Consider the following 17,638-nt stretch of genomic DNA (forward strand, 5'->3'; position numbering starts at 1 on the left):
AGCAGGACAAAAAGAGAGAGGAAAGCAAACCAAAAGAGACTCTTAGAACAATCTGAGGGTTGATGGAGGGAAGGGGGTGGCGGGATGGACTCGATGGCAGATGGGCATTAAGGAGGACACTTGTTGGGATGAGCACTGGGTGTTGAATGTAAGTGGTGAATCACTGAATTCTACTCCTGAAAACAGCGTTGCCCTGTATGTTAACTAAAATAAATTTTAAGACATATGGGAAACTTGTTAGCTATCCTCTAATCCACCTAGGAAGGCTACGAGGAGGAAAGCATCATTCACTTAATGTTTGAGAAATATTTTTATGTTATCATCAAGGACATCTTGGTAGGAGTTAGCTCTGGCTGCCACTGAAAACTCAAGAAGAGGATTTCTGTTAGAGAATCATGATCACCACATCCGGGAGTGAGGCTGAACACAGTTGTAGTGTCATCAACCCCACTGGCAGTCTGCTGAGACCTATGAAAGCCCTCTGAAGAATGATGTTCTTAGAGACATAAAATAAAATGCGTACCATTTTAAAGGAATCCTGGGCTGCCTGGGTGGCTCAGTCAGTTAAGCATCCGACTTTGGCTCAGGTCATGATCTCACAGTTCGTGAGTTTGAGCCCTGCATCGGGCTCTGTGCTGACAGCTCAGAGCCTGGAGCCTGCTTTGGATTCTGTGTCTCCCTCTCTCTCTGCCCCTCCCCTGCTCATGCTCTCTCTCTCTCTCTCTCAAGAATAAATATTAAAAAAATATTTAAAGGAATCCTAATATATTAAAATACATTTATATGAATATTTTTAAAATTTAATATAGTAACACATGAGGAATTTTTAAATTATCACACTATATAATAAGATTGAGCCATGGGCTTCATAATATCATAATTTCCATGTGATTATCAGCATAAGCAATGTTTTGAGATATCTGCTACAATTTCATAATGTGATATGAAAATATCTGTGATTCTGTTTTGACTCATGTACTGCTGAAACTGCTGTGCTGTGCTATCCACATTTATAATGTAAGAAAATGCTAAATTTCAGTTAGAAATTAGTGAAAAAAGATGTATTTTTTCCCATCAATGCTTGCAGATTCCCTAAGTTATACCCCTTGGAGTTCTGGGGACCCCAGTTCAAGAATTCCTAGATTAAGGCACATCTCCTTCCCAGACTTCAGTTTAGCAACTCGGTCCCTTGTACCTGTAACAACTTTAAGTGTTCCCAGGCCTCAGTCGCTCACTTGTCTCTTGAATTCATTCATTCTTTTGGCTTTTAAATAGCCAGTTCCTTAAGGACATGAAGACCTTTAGTCTAGGACTGAAAAGATTCTCAGCAGCTCCGAGAAGGGGGTCAGTGAAGGAAAGGATCTGCAGCTCCCTTGATTCTCTGAGCAGAGTTGTCCTTCTGTAGGTAGAAGGTTGCATCCTGCCTCACCCCATTGCAAGTGTTTCGTCCACTGGTCGAGCATTTTCTTTTCCTTTCAGTTGCGTGAGAACTCAGAAGCAATATTTAGGGTCCAGAGACTTGGTTGGGTCACTTTGTCTCTCTGGGATCATGTTTCTTCATTGGCTGGTGTCATAGTAAAGCTGTGATTTCCAAATTCTCCAAAGGGGCTCTGCATTGCTCTCTGGAAGAGGGAAGAAGGCGGATTGGCAGGGATCTGAGCTCCCCACCCTGGCTTCAGTTATTTCATTCAATTACATACTGGAATTACATCTGAATAAAGAATTTTAAGGGGTGCCTGGGTGATGCTCAGTCGGTTGAGCATCTAACTTGGTTTTGGCTCAGGTCATGATCTCATAGTCATGGGTCGAGCTCTGCATCAGACTCCATGCCGAGCATGGAATCTGCTTGGGATTCTCTCTCTCTCTCTCTCTCTCTCTCTCTCTCTCCCTCCCTCCCTCCCTCCCTCCCTCCCTCCCTCTCTCCCTCCCTCTGCCTCTCTCTCACTCACATGTCCTCTTCTCTCTCTCTCTAAACAATAAAAAAAATGAATTTTACATATATATGTAATATACATATATACTTAACATATAAAAAATACATAATATGTACTTAAAATCTTTATCCGAGTGGAATATACATACCCTCATATACATTTTATATATCATATTTATGTAAGAAGTTTGAAAATCAGTATGCCAGATAAGCAGTCCACAAATATTTTGGTCCCAGAACCTGTTTATACTCTTAAAAATTATTGAGGATTCCAAGAGCTTTTGTTCATGGGGTTAGATCTATTGATATTTTTTATAGCTATTGATATTTATTATATTAAAACTTAAAATAGTTAATTGTACACCCAAAACTAATGTTATACTGTATGTTAACTAACTGGAATTCAAATAAAAACTTTAAAATGTTAAAATAGTTATATTTTCCAAAGAAAATTAGAAGAATTGCATTTTTACATTTTTGGAAATCTCTTTAAAATCTGGTTTAATAGAAAAAGATCCCAAAACCTCAAATATGCTTCTACATTCAACCTTTTGTGATATCACATGTTATATAGTCTCTTGAAAACTTCACTGTACACTTAGGAAAGAAAGAGAGTGAGAAAGGCAAATATGTTCTTAGTGTTTTTTATGAAAATAGTTTTACCTCACACACACCCTGAAGAGGTCTCAAAGACCTCCCAGAGGTTGGTCTCCAGAGCATACTTTAAGAACCACTTCAGAGGTTCCTCAAAAAGTTACAAATAGAACTACCCTAGGACCCAGCAATTGTGCTACTAGGTATTTACCCAAAGGATACAAAAAATACTAATTCGAAGGGATACATGTACCCAGATGTTTATAGCAGCACTATCCACAATAGCCAAATTATGGAAAGAGCCTAGATGTCCACTGACTGATGAATGGATAAAGAAGAAGTGGTATATATATACACAATGGAAAATTACTCAGCCATACAAAAGAATAAAATCTTGCCATTTGCAAAGACATGGATGGAGCTAGAGAGTACAATGTAAGCGAAATAAGTCAATCAGAGAAAAAACAAATACCATATGATTTCACTCATGTGTGGATTTTAAGAAACCAAACAAATGAACACAGGGGAAAAAGAAAGAAGAAAACCAAGAAACAGACTCTTACCTGTGAAGAACAAACTGATGGTTACCTGAGGGGATGTGGGTAGGGAGATGGATGAAATAGGTGATGGGGATTAAGGAGGACCCTTGTCATGATGAACACCTGGTATTGTGTGGCAGTGAATGACTACATTTTACACCTGAAACTAATATTACACTGTATTTTAACTAACTGGAATTTACATAAAAACTTGGGAAAGAAGTAAGAATCACTACACCTGGAGCCACATATATTTGTGGCTACCTTGAGGCAGACCCAGCAACATGGACCTACACTTGCAACTCCTGGCAAGCTATTAGCAGAAAGGTTGGAGTCTTTTTGAGATATTCGGTTCCCCAGAGATCACATAATGTCACTTTATGTCTTTGTAGGTATGTCAAAATAAAGAAAGAGCCATCTGAAACCCTTTCACTAAAAGAGGAAGAAATTCATTCCATTTCTTATTGAAAGCATCCTTATGGGGTGCCTGGGTGGCTCAGTCGGTTAAGCGTCCGACTTCAGCTCAGGTCACGATCTCGCGGTCTGTGAGTTCGAGCCCCGCGTCGGGCTCTGGGCTGATGGCTCAGAGCCTGGAGCCTGCTTCCGATTCTGTGTCTCCCTCTCTCTGCCCCTCCCCCGTTCATGCTCTGTCTCTCTCTGTCTTAAAAATAAATAAACGTTAAAAAAAATAATAAAAGCATCCTTATTATAACATTGCTTAACATAAATACCTACAAAGACAAGGCTGTGTGGGCCCCAGCAGATATGTGTCTGCAACAGTCCCTTCTTGTCAATGCAGCAGTATCACTGAGATTTTTGCATCTTGTCTTGGAGGATGGTGCTTTGAAAGTTAGGGGTGATACATATTGTTGGTTTCTGACTTGGCCATTCAATCATCAGCTTGCTTTGATCACTTTACAAGTTCTGTCAGGAGCTAACTTCACCATGCTTTCTTGCTAAGAAACAACTGGAAGATACTGGTCACATGCTTGTTTTTTCCCTTCAAAATGTCTCTTTTTCATTGGTCGACACAAGCATGTGGCCGAGTACCTTCCAGTTGCTAGTAAGCAAGAAGGGATGGCAAAGTGAGCTAATTTCTGCACTTCAGGAAACGGAGGCTAGCTGTGGTTGTTGGTCAACACTGTAATGTAAATGATGTCATAAATGAGCATGGGATATGAGGAGCCAAGAGTAAAGTATCACACAAAGAATAGAATGACCTTGTGTAGCAATAAATCTCCTTTCCTAATCTCTTGCCAAGATACCGTCCCAACTTGAAGTGAGATCCTGGTACATTTTCAAACAAAGGCCCTGTTTTACTGGAATGAAAGATAAGGTAGATATCTCATTTCTGAAGTTAATCAGGGTAGAAACCAAGTTTCTGTGTGTGTGTGTGTGTGTGTGTGTGTACTTGCCATACATTGAGCATTTGAAGGAAACATGGACTGCTCTGTCTACTATATTACTTATGGATCTTAGATGCCATTAAAAGATGGCATGCCCTCATATTTTGTTATATATAGGATATGCAGTCTCCTACACATACTATATACCCTCATATATTGCTGGTGGGGATGTAAAATGTTGCCTGGAATTTTACATTTTGGAAAACAGTTCTGCAATTCTTCATAAAGTTAAGGATGGAGCTCCCATATGATCCTGAAATTTCACTCCAAGGTATATCCCGAAAGAATTGAAAATATATATCCACACAAAAACTTGTACATGCATGTTCAGAGCAGCATTGCTCATATAGCCGAAAAGTATAAACAACCCAAATGTACATCAACTGATGAGTATATAAACAAAATGTATTGATACAATGATATGATCCAGCCTTAGAAAGAAATAAGGTACTGATACCTGAGGGTGTCTAATACCTACAACAACATGGTGGAATTGTGAAAACATTATGCCAAGTGACAGAAGCCAGACACCAATGGTCATACATTGTATGATTCTATTTATATGAAATGTTTGGAATAGGCAAATCCATAGAGATAGAAAGTAGATCAGTGGTTGCAGGGATGGAGAAGAGGAGAATGGGGAATGACCACAGATGAGTGATATCTTCCTTTTGGGATGATGAAAATGTTCTGGAAGAAGATAGTGGTGATGGTTGCAAAACTCTGTGAATATACAAAAAACCACTGAGTTGTATACTTTGAAAGGGTAAATGTCATGGTATGTGATATATTTCAATAAAAACCCACATTGGCTAGCTTAAGAAGAAAAAAAATTTTTTTTGAAGATATTAGTGACTCACTGAAAGTCCAAGAGCGCTAAGAGTGTCAGGTTTGTAGGCTATGTGGCTAGGAACAATAGTCTTATTACCAAGTGGGGGATTCCATTGTCCTTAGCCTATGTCCAGCAGCCTGTACTTTCAATACTGGGTATAGGATGCCACTAGGTTGCCTGTCCCTACTGCCTCCGAAACAATGTCTCTTCACAATCCTGGATGCCACATGATACCTCCTTCTCTCCACCGTCTTCTGGGTCACAGGCACACCTCATTGGCCCTGCACAGGCCAGTTGCCTCTACCTTGGCTGAAAGGGAGATTGTGAAAGAGAATTTCTAGCCTTTTCCTTGGGGAGGCAGAATTCCCAAGATGCAAAGTTCCTTAAATATTAGAAGTTTTTTTTTTTTTTTAAATACCCATCAGTCAAAGAGCATGATAAATTTCCAGTGAAGGTGTCTTCTCACTTCAATATTATATAATTTCTACTTTAATGGTGCTTCTTTTATTTAGAATAATTGGTGGGAACACTTATTCAAATTAATGGATGGGCACCTGGGTGGCTCAGTCAGTTAAACACCCAACTCTTTATCTCAGCTCAGGTCATGATCTCATGGCTTGTGAGACTGAGCCCCACATGAGACTCTGCACCATCAGTGCTTGGGATTCTCTCTCTCCTCTCTCTCTCTCTGCTATGCTTATACATGTGCACGCTCTCTCATTCCCTCTCTCTCTCTCAAATAAATCAACTTGAAAAAAAGTGGAAAGCTGAGTTATGCAAGAGAACTTTGGGTGGCAAAATGGAGAAAGGAACAATGTAGTGAAGCAAAAGCTATTCATTTTTTCACTTACATATTCAACGAATGGCCATATATTTAAAACTATCTATGAATGTTAGGCTAAGCACAGGAGACACCAATACAAAAGTGAAGATCCAGCTCCTGAGCTCTTTAGGCGACATGGACAGTCAAGCAAGTATAATGTGACAAGCAAAGTAATTGGATATTAACAGGAACACAGAAGAGGCATAACTATTAGAATAAAACCCCACCTTCCTCTTTTATTAACAAACGGAGCTCACTCTAAGTCCCAGGGAAAGCAAGGGCCATTTTATGGTCAATTGGAAAACCCTCCTCTCCTCCAATCACCGTCAAATTTACAGGGCAATAAATCAATCCTAGCAGAAGCTGGCTACATCAACCTAGTCACCTTTGCTCAGTGCTCCTCAAGAACCACCAAGGGATAGACATAGCAAATAAAGGGATACGGCTATGAGGTGAGTACTTTTCTCCATGCATGTGGTGTTTTGAGTAAGTAGTGTTCCTTTTTTCTTTTAAATGTCCCTGTCTCCTCTGCAAAATGATCTGAACAACTCACACTTTTCTTTTGGACCTGATATTTTCTTCTTTTTCCAGAGACCATGAGGAGTGGGAATGAGATAGTGCATGAAGTCACAGGCTGACTGGAGAGATTGTGTGTGTGTGTGTGTGTGTGTGTGTGTGTGTGTGTGTTTGTGTGTGTGTGTGTTTGTGTGTGTGTGTGTAACAGACAGGGAGGGTTGAATCCAAGATGTTCCTCTCTCACTGGAAGAAAACTCTCACTGGGAGCTTCCTTCTGGAAGTTGGCTAAAAGTGCCGTGGATTAGATGTACAATGAATGCATCTCTTTGGGCAGGGAGGGAAATGGTATATAATCATTAAGGTTTTTAATCATAATCTGGATTTTAATTATTCTAAAATTCTGTTTGATGAAAAGTGGCTCTGGGTAGGGAGGGTTTCTGAGTAGGAAAGACTTTCTACCTTTTGGAATCCCCACCTACCCACTTGCTGGCAGGATGGCAGTAGTCCCTGAGGCAGGAAAATGCCTAGGGTTGTCCTCAGAGGATCCTGAACTTCCAGAGCCTGCTCCCCTGGGAGGTGTTGAGCCTGCTCCCCTGGGAGGATTCAGAAGCTGTGGAAGAGGCATGTGCCTTGGGTTTGTAGAGGCTGGGAAGCAAAGTTTCCTCATGGAGAGACACAGTGCTTGGAGAAGGGAAGCTGAGTGACAGATAGAGTGTTTGCTGTGGTAGTGAGTCATGGGCTCTGTGTATAAGAAACAAAGTCATGTACTGTGTGAGCACATGGGGTGGGTCTCTCAGACTTCTTTCACTGCCTGAAATTTCACCATTGGAGATCCAGCCTCTAGATCTGTAAGCTGTACAGTCCAGGAGACATTGTGGAGAGAGTGAGAACACTCAAGGACTGGTTTAAGAAGCAGAGCCTCAGTGTTTGCCTCAGTTACACCACTAACCATGGTTAGGCACAATTCCTTAACATTGACATAAGATGGGCATCATGTTGCCTGCCTGGTCAACTTCAATGTAGGGATATCATGGGAATATAATAACATGATATATATCTTACAGGGATTAGAGTAAACCTTTGAAGAGTTTAGAGGAGAGATGCCTGATAGATTTAGGCTAATATGAAAAGATAGTTAATAAACTCCACCTTCAATCCCAAGCCTCAATCCTAACTCCCTGCAACCCATGGCAAATTATTTGTAGATCCTTGCTCCTTACCTCCATTTCAAAATTAAGGTGCTTTTTTGCTTGTCTTTTTACACATTAACCAAAGCCTGTCTCAATTAAAAAATGAAGCTATACAGGTATGAAAATACTTACAGAAATGGTCATGGCATTGGGCCAGGGCTGAGAAGAACAGGGGTACAGGGAAATGCAAAGTTAAAAGAGAGGTGAAGTTAAAAAAAAAGTAATAAATTCTTTGTTCACCTGGATTTATAGATTATTACTACATAGTTGTTGGTTTGGTATAGCTGCAACATAGGGGAGAGAAGAGGCAGAGCGGCGGGCATAGGAGATGTCATGAAGACCTGTGAATACAAAGCTAAAGCATTTATATTTTATTTGGGAAACCACTGAGGACTTGAATAGAGGAAAACTAAATGACCCCATTTGTGCAGAAGAAAGAGCAATCCATCTGCAGAGAGGAAGCAGGGAGCCAGGAGGAAGCTGTGGTCACAGTTCAGGCCAGAAATGATGGCCTGACTAAAGCATTTCCAGTAGGGATGGAGAGGAAGAAATAGATTTGAAAGATATTGGGAAAGGAGTCTGACTGAACTGGTGACTGGCTGGAAGGACTAAAAAAAAAAAAGAGGAGTCAAAAAATTTACTTAGGTTTTTGACAAAATTGTGATTCTGTTCTTCAAGATATTAATCATGTTAGGAGAGGCCAACTGGGCAGAATTGGCATAGGCTGGGACTGGGGTGTGGGGAGAGATGAGTGCAGGTTTAAGCATGCTGAATTTGGTGAAGTGTGTGGGGCATCCAGGTGAAACATCTAATAGGTGGTTGCACACATGAATCTGAATCTCTGAGCTAGAAATACAGATTACATTGTCCTCTGTTATATGAAGTCATGAGTCGTGGAGCTTGCTAAAGGAGAAAGGATAGTGGACCTATGTTGAAAATGTGGGACATATCAATAGTTAATGAAACAAGGGACTAAAAGGAAATTGAAGAGGAACCAGAAACATGGGTGAAAACCAAGATTGAATGATAATCAAAAAATCCAACCATGGAGAAATTGAAAGAGGAGGAAGTGGTTGATAGTGCTGGATGTTTAAGAGAGTGCCCATTGTATTCAGCAGCTAAATCCCTGGTGACCTTGACAGGAGGAGTTTCCTTGGAATACAGGAAACAGAAGGCATGCCAGTATTATACAAGGAAACTAATACAGGCAGGGTGGAATTATCTTTTTGGAAAGTTATTTGTGGAAGGAAAAAGAAAGTTACGATGGTACCTAGAGAAGAACACAGAATCATCACCAGAGTTTAGGGCAACTTGGGATATACTTTTGAGGGGGAAAGAACACATTCAGAGGGAAAGGTTGATAATTCAAGAAAGAGGAAGGATAATTGGTGGAATAAGATTTTTGAGAAATTCATAGTGTGTGAGATCTATAGGAGAGATACAAGGGTTATGCTTAGACAAGAGGATGGAAAACTCTTCCACTGAGAAGAGGGGAAAGGATAAGAATTTATCTAGATGTAGATAATTTTTATAGAAAAGCTTGGGTTGAGAAGCAGGGAGACAAAATAGTTTCTGTAAACTAGTTGTTTTGTTTGTGATGTTGGAGATGATTGGACTGAGAGTAGCAAACAGCATAGGTGACAAAGTTTGGAGCTTGAAAACAAGGATCAATATTTGAAATTCCCCCTAAGAGAAATGAGAGAAAGTGGCAAGATTGTCAGTCAGCATGAAGGTTCAGCATATTTGTCAGATTATGAACCCAGGGGCATCTACATTGGGCTGAGTGCATAAACCCAGAAGGGAGAAGTTTGGATCAATGGCTTCATTGTATAGATTCAGTTAGCAGATAAGGGAGCAAGGAAGATGTGGGAAATAATAGCTATTGAGGCCTCCATCGGGGAAAGACGGTAGCCAGGCGGGACTAAGAAATTAAGAGGGAAGGGAACACAACAGAAGCCTCAATGTGATCAAAGAATAAGGAAACAGTGTAATGAGAAGGTAAAAGGGCATGAGCTTCTGCCCAGGAAATAGGAAGTAGAGGCTAAGAGTTCAGAAGTGGACCAATTCTGAGGGGTGATAAGTTCCAGGGAATAGCCAATATGCAGGGGTAGTAAGAAGCGTAGTGATGGTAAAGAGTCAGCCAAGGAATGACATGGTGAAGGCTGTCATGGAATTGTGAGGCATAGATATAATGTGAGGTTTACTATAATTAGAGCAGAAGAATGAGAGTAACTCCAGAATCTGACTTCATTTTGTAGATGGAGAAATGCACATCCAAATAGCTAAAATGCCCATCTGTTGGTATGCAAGCCAGGACAAGAATTGAACTTCTTTGGTTCCCAGTTCATTACACACTCTAATACACCAAATATTTCAAAACATGGGTCTATGCATGATCAACAGGGCTACTGTGAGCCACCAAATTTATATGGGTTTGTGTGCTGTGATCACACAAACAAGCATTGTGCTGGAGATCAGAATTAGGTTCATTTTTGTTGCAAGAGTCTTAACAGGTTTAGTCACTTCTGAACAATTAAACTCCTTACCATCATGGTATAGGAAGTGGAATAAGATGACTAGAATTCAGGTTTTCTTACTTTTTCCCTCCCTGAGTGTACCCTCTTCTCTACTGCCCAGGATGGGTGTGAGGATCAAAGTAGCATCTAGAAGGGCTTTGTGAACCACCTTAAACCCTCATCTCTCTCCTCTACTCCATTCCACTCCTCCCTTCCTCCAGTTCTTTACGTCTGGTATATTCTCTCCTTGGACAATACTCAATCCCTCTGCAGACAAAAAAGACAGGAGGCTTAGAGGTGTTAGATGCACAGACTAGAGTTCATTGTAAACACTGTAATGGATGGAAACCAATATTCTCTTGATTATATAAAGAGGAATGCTTATAATCAAGTCATCTTGCAAATGAGTTCACATTCTAATCATGATGCCTATATTTTGGATTGATGGGGTTTGTGGTTTGCTTAAATGCCATTATCTGTGTCCGTCTAGATGGCAAGGAATCTGAGTGTGTTGGAAGTCCTTCTGATCATCTTCTTCCTAACTATACTCGCCTTAGATATCTTCTTGATGCTTTTGGTGTTGGGAAATCCTTCAGGTAAGGAAGATGCTTGTTGCTTTGGGGTTGGAAGGATTGGTAAAGAAAGTCCTCTCTGGTTGCCAAAGCCATCATTATATTTCTTCACTGTTCAGCATGGCACCACATTGCATTATTCAAAATCCACATCCACAACTAATTTAAGTCAATTTTCAAAAGACAAGTGTTCTTTTTCTATAGCAAATGCCTTAATGATAGTGATGTTCAGGATCTTCTGATGAAAGTCTCATTTGATGAAAATTTAACAAGATGCAAAATTAGGCTCATTGGATTTCTGTCCTTCAATCCAGTCATGAAGACTTCAAAGAGAAAGAACAGTTGAGGTAACAGTGCCAAATCCCATTACATCACGGAAAAGGAAATTAAGTTACAGGCAACTTGAGGGCTGATTAACTTGGCCTAAATAGATCTATTATAATTAGCTTCCAGCCCATATTCTGATTGAAATAACTATGATTTCTTCATCAATACCTTTGAAACTGTTCTCTCTCACACAGAAGCCTCAAACGGAATGCCCTCTCCTTCATGAACACATGATACTCTAAATAATAAAATAATAGTGTGTAATACAAAACCCTAGCCCTAATTAAAACAGAATTTGAGGTTTATTTTGCCTGATGAAGTTCACTTTCTAAATGTAGGTTAGGTGTGCATTGAAAAGAGATTGTGCTGAGAGCAGAGCCTACCTACTCAATCTGTTTTCACCACTGTCCACAGTAAACATTAGGGCACTTTCTAGGAACAGTTATGTCTTTGAAAGAAGATTTGAAAACCATGGATATAAACTGTTTTTAGCCTATTACTACCTTTTCCCTAGAAAACTTTTTTTGAGTATCAAGTCCCATGATATTACTATCCAATATACATGAATAAGTAGTTTCTCTTAGTTAAAATAAAACTACATCTTCACACCTGCATTTTTACCCTGAATCACACTCTAATTCACGCAGAATAGTTTCACTTTTAACTGTTGTATATACTGGGCTTCTCTCGAGATGCTTTTTGAAGATATGTTTACATGAATGGAAAAGGAGGGTTTTTAATTTAATTTTTTTTGTTGTGGTAAGAACACTTACCATGAGATCTACTCTCTTAATAGATTCTTAAGTGTACGATACAGTATTGTTATTGCATAATGTTGTACATCAGATCTGTAGAACTTATTCATCTTGCCTAACTGAAACTTTATACATGTTGATTAAGAACACCCCATTTCCTCCTCCCCCCAGGCCCTGGCACCCATCATTCTATTCTTTGCTTCTGTGAATTTGACTATTTTAGATACGTCCTATAAATGGAATCATACAGCGTCTGTCCTTCTGTAACTGGCTTATTTCACTTAGCACAATGTCCTCCAGATTCATCCATGTTGTTGAAAATAACCAGATTTCCTTCTTTATTTTATGCCTGAATAATATTCTGATACACACACACACACACACACACACACACCCCACATTTGATTTATCCATTCATTGGTTGATGGACTCTTGGATTGTTTTCACATCTTGGTTATTGTGGATAGCACTGCAATAAACATGAGAATGCTTATATCTCTTTGATATTTTTATTTCCATTCTTTTGAATTATTCAATCATGCTAATAGCAGAAGTTGGATTGCTGGATCGTATGGTGGTTCTATTTTTAATTTTTTGAGGGCCCTCCATACTGTTTTCCCACAGTGGCTGCACCAGTTTGCATTCCCACCATTAGCATACAGGCGTTTCCTATTGCTCCCATTCTCATCAACACTTCTACCTTTTATTTTGTTTTTTAGATTTTATTGTTAAGTAATCTCTACATCCCAAATGGGGCTCAAATTTACAACTCTGAGATCAAGAGTCACATGCTCTACTGACTGAGCCAGCAAGATATCTCTTGTTTTCTTTATAATAGCCATCCTAAGATGTGAAGTGATATGTAACTGTGGTTTTGATTTAAACTTCCCTGATGATTAGTGACATTGAGCATCTTTTCTGTTTGCCATTTGTGTGTCTTTAGAGAAATGCTTATTCTAGTCATTAGCCCATTTTTTAATCAAGTTATTGTTTTTCATTTTGGTTTTACTGTTGTGTTGTAGGAGTTCCTTATGCATTTTAGAATTTTGCCCATTTTCAGATAGAAGGTTTGCCGATATTTTCTCCCATTTCTTATGTAAACTTTTCACTCTGTTGATAGGTTCCTTTGGTATCCAGAAGCTTTTTAGTTTGATGTAGTCCCTCTTGTCCATTTTGGCTTTTGTTGCCTATGCTTTTGAGATCATATCCATAAAATCATTGCCAAGACCAATCTCATGAAGTGTTTCTCATATGTTTTCTTCTAGGAGTTTTACAGTTTCAAGGGTCTTACTTTTAAGTCTTCAATCCAATTTTAAAATAAAATTTTTTTTAAATATATATACACACAACTGTAGAGCCATAAAGGTAGGAGAGTTGTTTTGAGGTCTTTTTTGAATAGAAACAAAAGGCACTAAAGGGTACCTATTATGTCCACTGTTAACTCAAGACTCAAATGCAATTCTGGGCTTTGACTGGCTCATGGAGCCTACTGAACCAGGTCCCACTTCTGATGTTACATTGATGGGTGGGGGAGAGGGGCTCGCAAATGTGATAAAGGCTAAAGGAAGAACAGCCAACGTTGAGTGAGGATCTTTGTTCAAATGGAGATTATAATACCTTCTGGTTTACCTCATAAATGGCTGAAAGTAAGTGGGAAAAAAAGCAAAAACAAACAAACAAACAAACAAACAAACAAACAAACAAAAGCAAATGTGTGGGACAACAGACAGCCACATGTAAAAAAATAATCCTGAATCCCTACCTGACATCACATATGAAAATTAACTTAAAATGGATCAAAATTTGAAACGTAAGAGCCAAGCGTATAAAATTCTAAGAAGAAAACATAGTTATGAATATTTTGACGTTGAGTTAGACAGCAGTGTCTTAGATATGACACCTAAGACATAACAACCAAAGAAAAGATGGGTAAATTTTACTTAAAAAAAACCAATTTGTGCTTCAAAAGACACCATCAAGGAAGTGAAAAGACAGCCCACTGGATGAGAAACATATTTGCAAATAACATATCTGATTCTTGTATCCAGATGTATAAAGAAATCTTACAATTCAAAACTTAAAAGAAAAATAATCCAGTTTTTAAAATGAGCGTAGAATTTGGACAGACATTCTTCATAAAAGATCAACAAATGGCCAATATGTCATGAACAGATACTTGTTATCAGTTTTGGGAAAATGTAAGTCAAAATCACATACTCTTCACTCCCAGGAAAATGTCTATAATAACAAGTGTTGAGGATGTGGAGAAATTGGAACCCTCACACACTGCTGGTGGGAAGGTAAAATTTTGGAATTTTGGTCCCTTTGGAAACAAGTTAGGCAGTTCCTCAAAAAGTTAAAAAGAAAGAGTTCAACCATATTACTTAGTAATTCCATTTCCAGATCTATAACCAAGAGAATTCAAAACATATGTTCACACAAAAACCTGTATGCAAATGTTCATTGCAGAATTCTATGTCATAGTCAAAAAGTAAAAAACAGCACAAATGTACATCAACTTTGGAACAGATTTTTTAAAGTGTTATATCCATACAATGGTTATGATTCAGCCATAAAAAAAAGGAAGACAATTATTGTTATGTGTTGCAACATAGATGAGCCTTGAGAACATTATGCCAAGTGAAAAAGCCAGGCACTAATGACCGCATACTTTATGGTTCCATTTATATGAAATGTTCAGAATAGGCAAATCCATGGAGACAGAAAACAGATTAGTGTTTGCCAGAGACTGGGAGAAGAGAGGATGGGAAGTGACCATGAATGGGTATGTGATTTCTTTTTGGATGAAAATGTTCTGGAATTAAATAGTGGTGATTGGCAACACAACTTGGTAAAAAACTGAAAGCAGTTGAATTGTACACTTTAAGAGGGTGAAATTTATGGCATGTGAATTATATCCAATAACAAGCAACCAAACAAAAAGCAAATGTGTTTAACACTTGTAGGCACAGATAGATACCAACTACTAGTGATCATTGACTAGAGAATTTGGCTGACAAGTCTGTAACTTTGCCTGCATCCTTTCTGAAATTGTGATTACACTACAAACTTTCAACTTTTTCCTTTAATTCCTATGCAGGTCATTCATTTGTTCCAGAGTGCCCAGAGATCCCCGAATCAGAGAGGATAGACTGTGTTCCTGGGCATGTGGTGACAGAGGTCAGAGAAATATGCTCTCTGCTATTGGTCTACTGGAATCTATCTATCTATCTATCTATCTATCTATATCTATCTATCTATCAGTTAAAATGACTTTATTTCTATAGGAATTTCATTGATAGTAGAACAGTTTGTTCTGTCAGTAGCTGGCTGGCGTGGTTATTTTTGCTAAAGCATTACTATTCACATGTTGATTAGCTTGTTAAGTGTTCTTGCCTGTTTGAGGTGATCAGAAAAAGCCCTTTATAAATGTATATAAATCTGTGGACACTAAAAGGACAGACAGTGATCTTTGAACACATATGTTTTCCTTCTGAACTATCATTCTATTGTATTTCCTCATCTCTAAGTTTTGCATTGTATTATATTATTTCTATTCCCATTTTCATAATTTCCCCTATGTGTTATTTTTTTTCAAATTTATACTTAAATTCGAGTTAATTAACACACAGTGCAATATTGGTTTCTGGAGTGGTATTCAGTGATTCATCACTTACATACAACACCCAGCGCTCATCATAACAAGTGTCCTCCTTAATACCCATCACTCATCTAGCCAATCACACACCCACCTCTCTCCATCAACCCTCAGTTTGTTCTCTCTAAGGGTCTCTCATGGTTTTTTCCCACTCTGTCTCCCCCCATATGTTCATTTGCTTTGTTTCTTACATTCCATATGAGTGAAATCATGTGGTGTTTGTCTTTCTCTGACTGACTTATTTCACTTAGCATAATACTCACTAGCTCCATCCACATTATTGCAAATGGCAAGTTTTCATTCTTTTTGATGGTTGAGTAATATTCCATTGTGTATATCCACCACATCTTCTTTATCCATTCATCAGTCTATGGACATTTGGGCTCTCTCCTTAGCTTGGCTCTTGTTGATAATGATGCTATAAACATCGAGGTGCATCTATTCCTTCGAATCTGTATTTTTGTATCCTTTGGGTAAATACCTAGTAGTGCAATTGCTGGATTGGAGGGTAGTTCTATTTTTAACCTTTTTAGGTACAGCCATACTGTTCTCCAGACTGGCTGTACCAGTTTGCATTTCCACCAACAGTGCAAGAGGGTTCCCCTATCTCTGCATTGTTGCCAACACCTGCTGTTTGTGTTGTTAATTTTAGCCATTCTGACAGGTGTGAGGTGGTATCTCATTATGGTTTTGGTTTGTGTTTCCCTGTTGATGAGTGATGGAGAGCATCTTTTCATGTGTCTACTAGCCATCTGGATGTCTTCTTTGAAAAGTGTCTATTCATGTCTTTTGCCCATTTCTTCACTGGATTATTTGTTTTTTGGGTGTTCAGTTTGATACGTTCTTGATACATTTTGGATAATAACCCTTTATCCAATATGTCATTTGCAAATGTCTTCTCCCATTCCGTAGGACACCTTTTAATTTTGCTGATTGTTTCCTTCATTATGCAGAAGCTTTTTATTTTGATGATGTCCCAATAGTTCATGTTTGCTTTTTGTTTTCCTTGCCTTCAGTGACGTGTCTAGTAAGAAGTTGCTACGGCTGAGGTCAAAGAAGTTGCTGCCTCTGTTCTCCTCTAGGATTTTGATAGTTTCCTGTCTCACAGTTAGGTCTTTTATCCATTTTGAATTTTTGTGTGTGTGTGGTGTAAGAAAGTGGTCCAGTTTTATTCTTCTGCATGTCACCATCCAGTTTTCCAACACCACTTGTTGAAGAGACTATCTTGTTCTCATTGGTTTTATTTAAAAGAAATAAGTATGTCAAGTGGGAAAAGGATGGTGGTAAAGTGGATTGTAGGCCTATGATTTGTTTGGAGTTATTTTTTTCTTGCCTTATTTGGATAAGCAGCAATACTGTGGAAGTGGGGAAAGGAGGATAGGGTAAAGCGAAGAGGAGGAGGAACTAAGAGAGTGTTGGTTCATGGGGTCTAATATCCAGAATAGAGGGGGAGTTCCCAGTGTTGCTAAATGTGTCATAAGTGTGACTCCAAGGATAGCCATGGGAAGAGTAAATGTTTGTGGGCTAGACTATGTATTCCTTGTGAATAGAGGCCATCAAGCACATATGGATGATTGATTCACTTGTAGAACTCAAGTGACTTGTTATAACAAAAGCCCTCTAAAATCATGTATTGGCAACAAATCACCCAAATGAACAGGTGCTAAAAACATAGATTTTTTTTATGTTTATGAGTAGCTAACACAAGAATATCAGCTATTTGAACACTGCTTGGTTGTGACTTATGACTTTATCATAAAGGTTGTATGTATGTAGATTTTATTCCTTTCCCTCATATTCTACATTCTATATCCCATAATATCCTATTGGGATATTAATTAGGACTGCATTGAGTTTTGAGTTATATTTAGGCATTTTTTTAATGTTTGTTTATTTTTGAGAGAGAATGAGACATAGTGCAAGTGGGGAAGGGGCAGAGACAGAGAGGGAGACACAGAATCCAAAGCAGGCTCCAGG

At 38.8% G+C, this 17,638-nt stretch overlaps 1 protein-coding gene across 1 annotated transcript in view; it reads left to right on the top strand.

Moving 5' to 3' along the window:
- Nucleotides 1-8,596: 8,596 nt before the first annotated feature.
- The window catches only part of MGAM2 (maltase-glucoamylase 2 (putative)), an 85,789-nt gene continuing 76,747 nt past the window's right edge, over nucleotides 8,597-17,638 (top strand). The window contains exons 1-2 of the mRNA XM_049641985.1: nucleotides 8,597-10,945; nucleotides 15,104-15,183. Coding sequence (XP_049497942.1) covers nucleotides 10,840-10,945; nucleotides 15,104-15,183 — 186 coding nt within the window. The 5' untranslated portion in view covers nucleotides 8,597-10,839. The remainder of the gene's footprint in view (nucleotides 10,946-15,103; nucleotides 15,184-17,638) is intronic.

Source organism: Panthera uncia, chromosome A2, assembly GCF_023721935.1.
Source record: "Panthera uncia isolate 11264 chromosome A2, Puncia_PCG_1.0, whole genome shotgun sequence".
Classification (NCBI taxonomy): domain Eukaryota; kingdom Metazoa; phylum Chordata; class Mammalia; order Carnivora; family Felidae; genus Panthera; species Panthera uncia.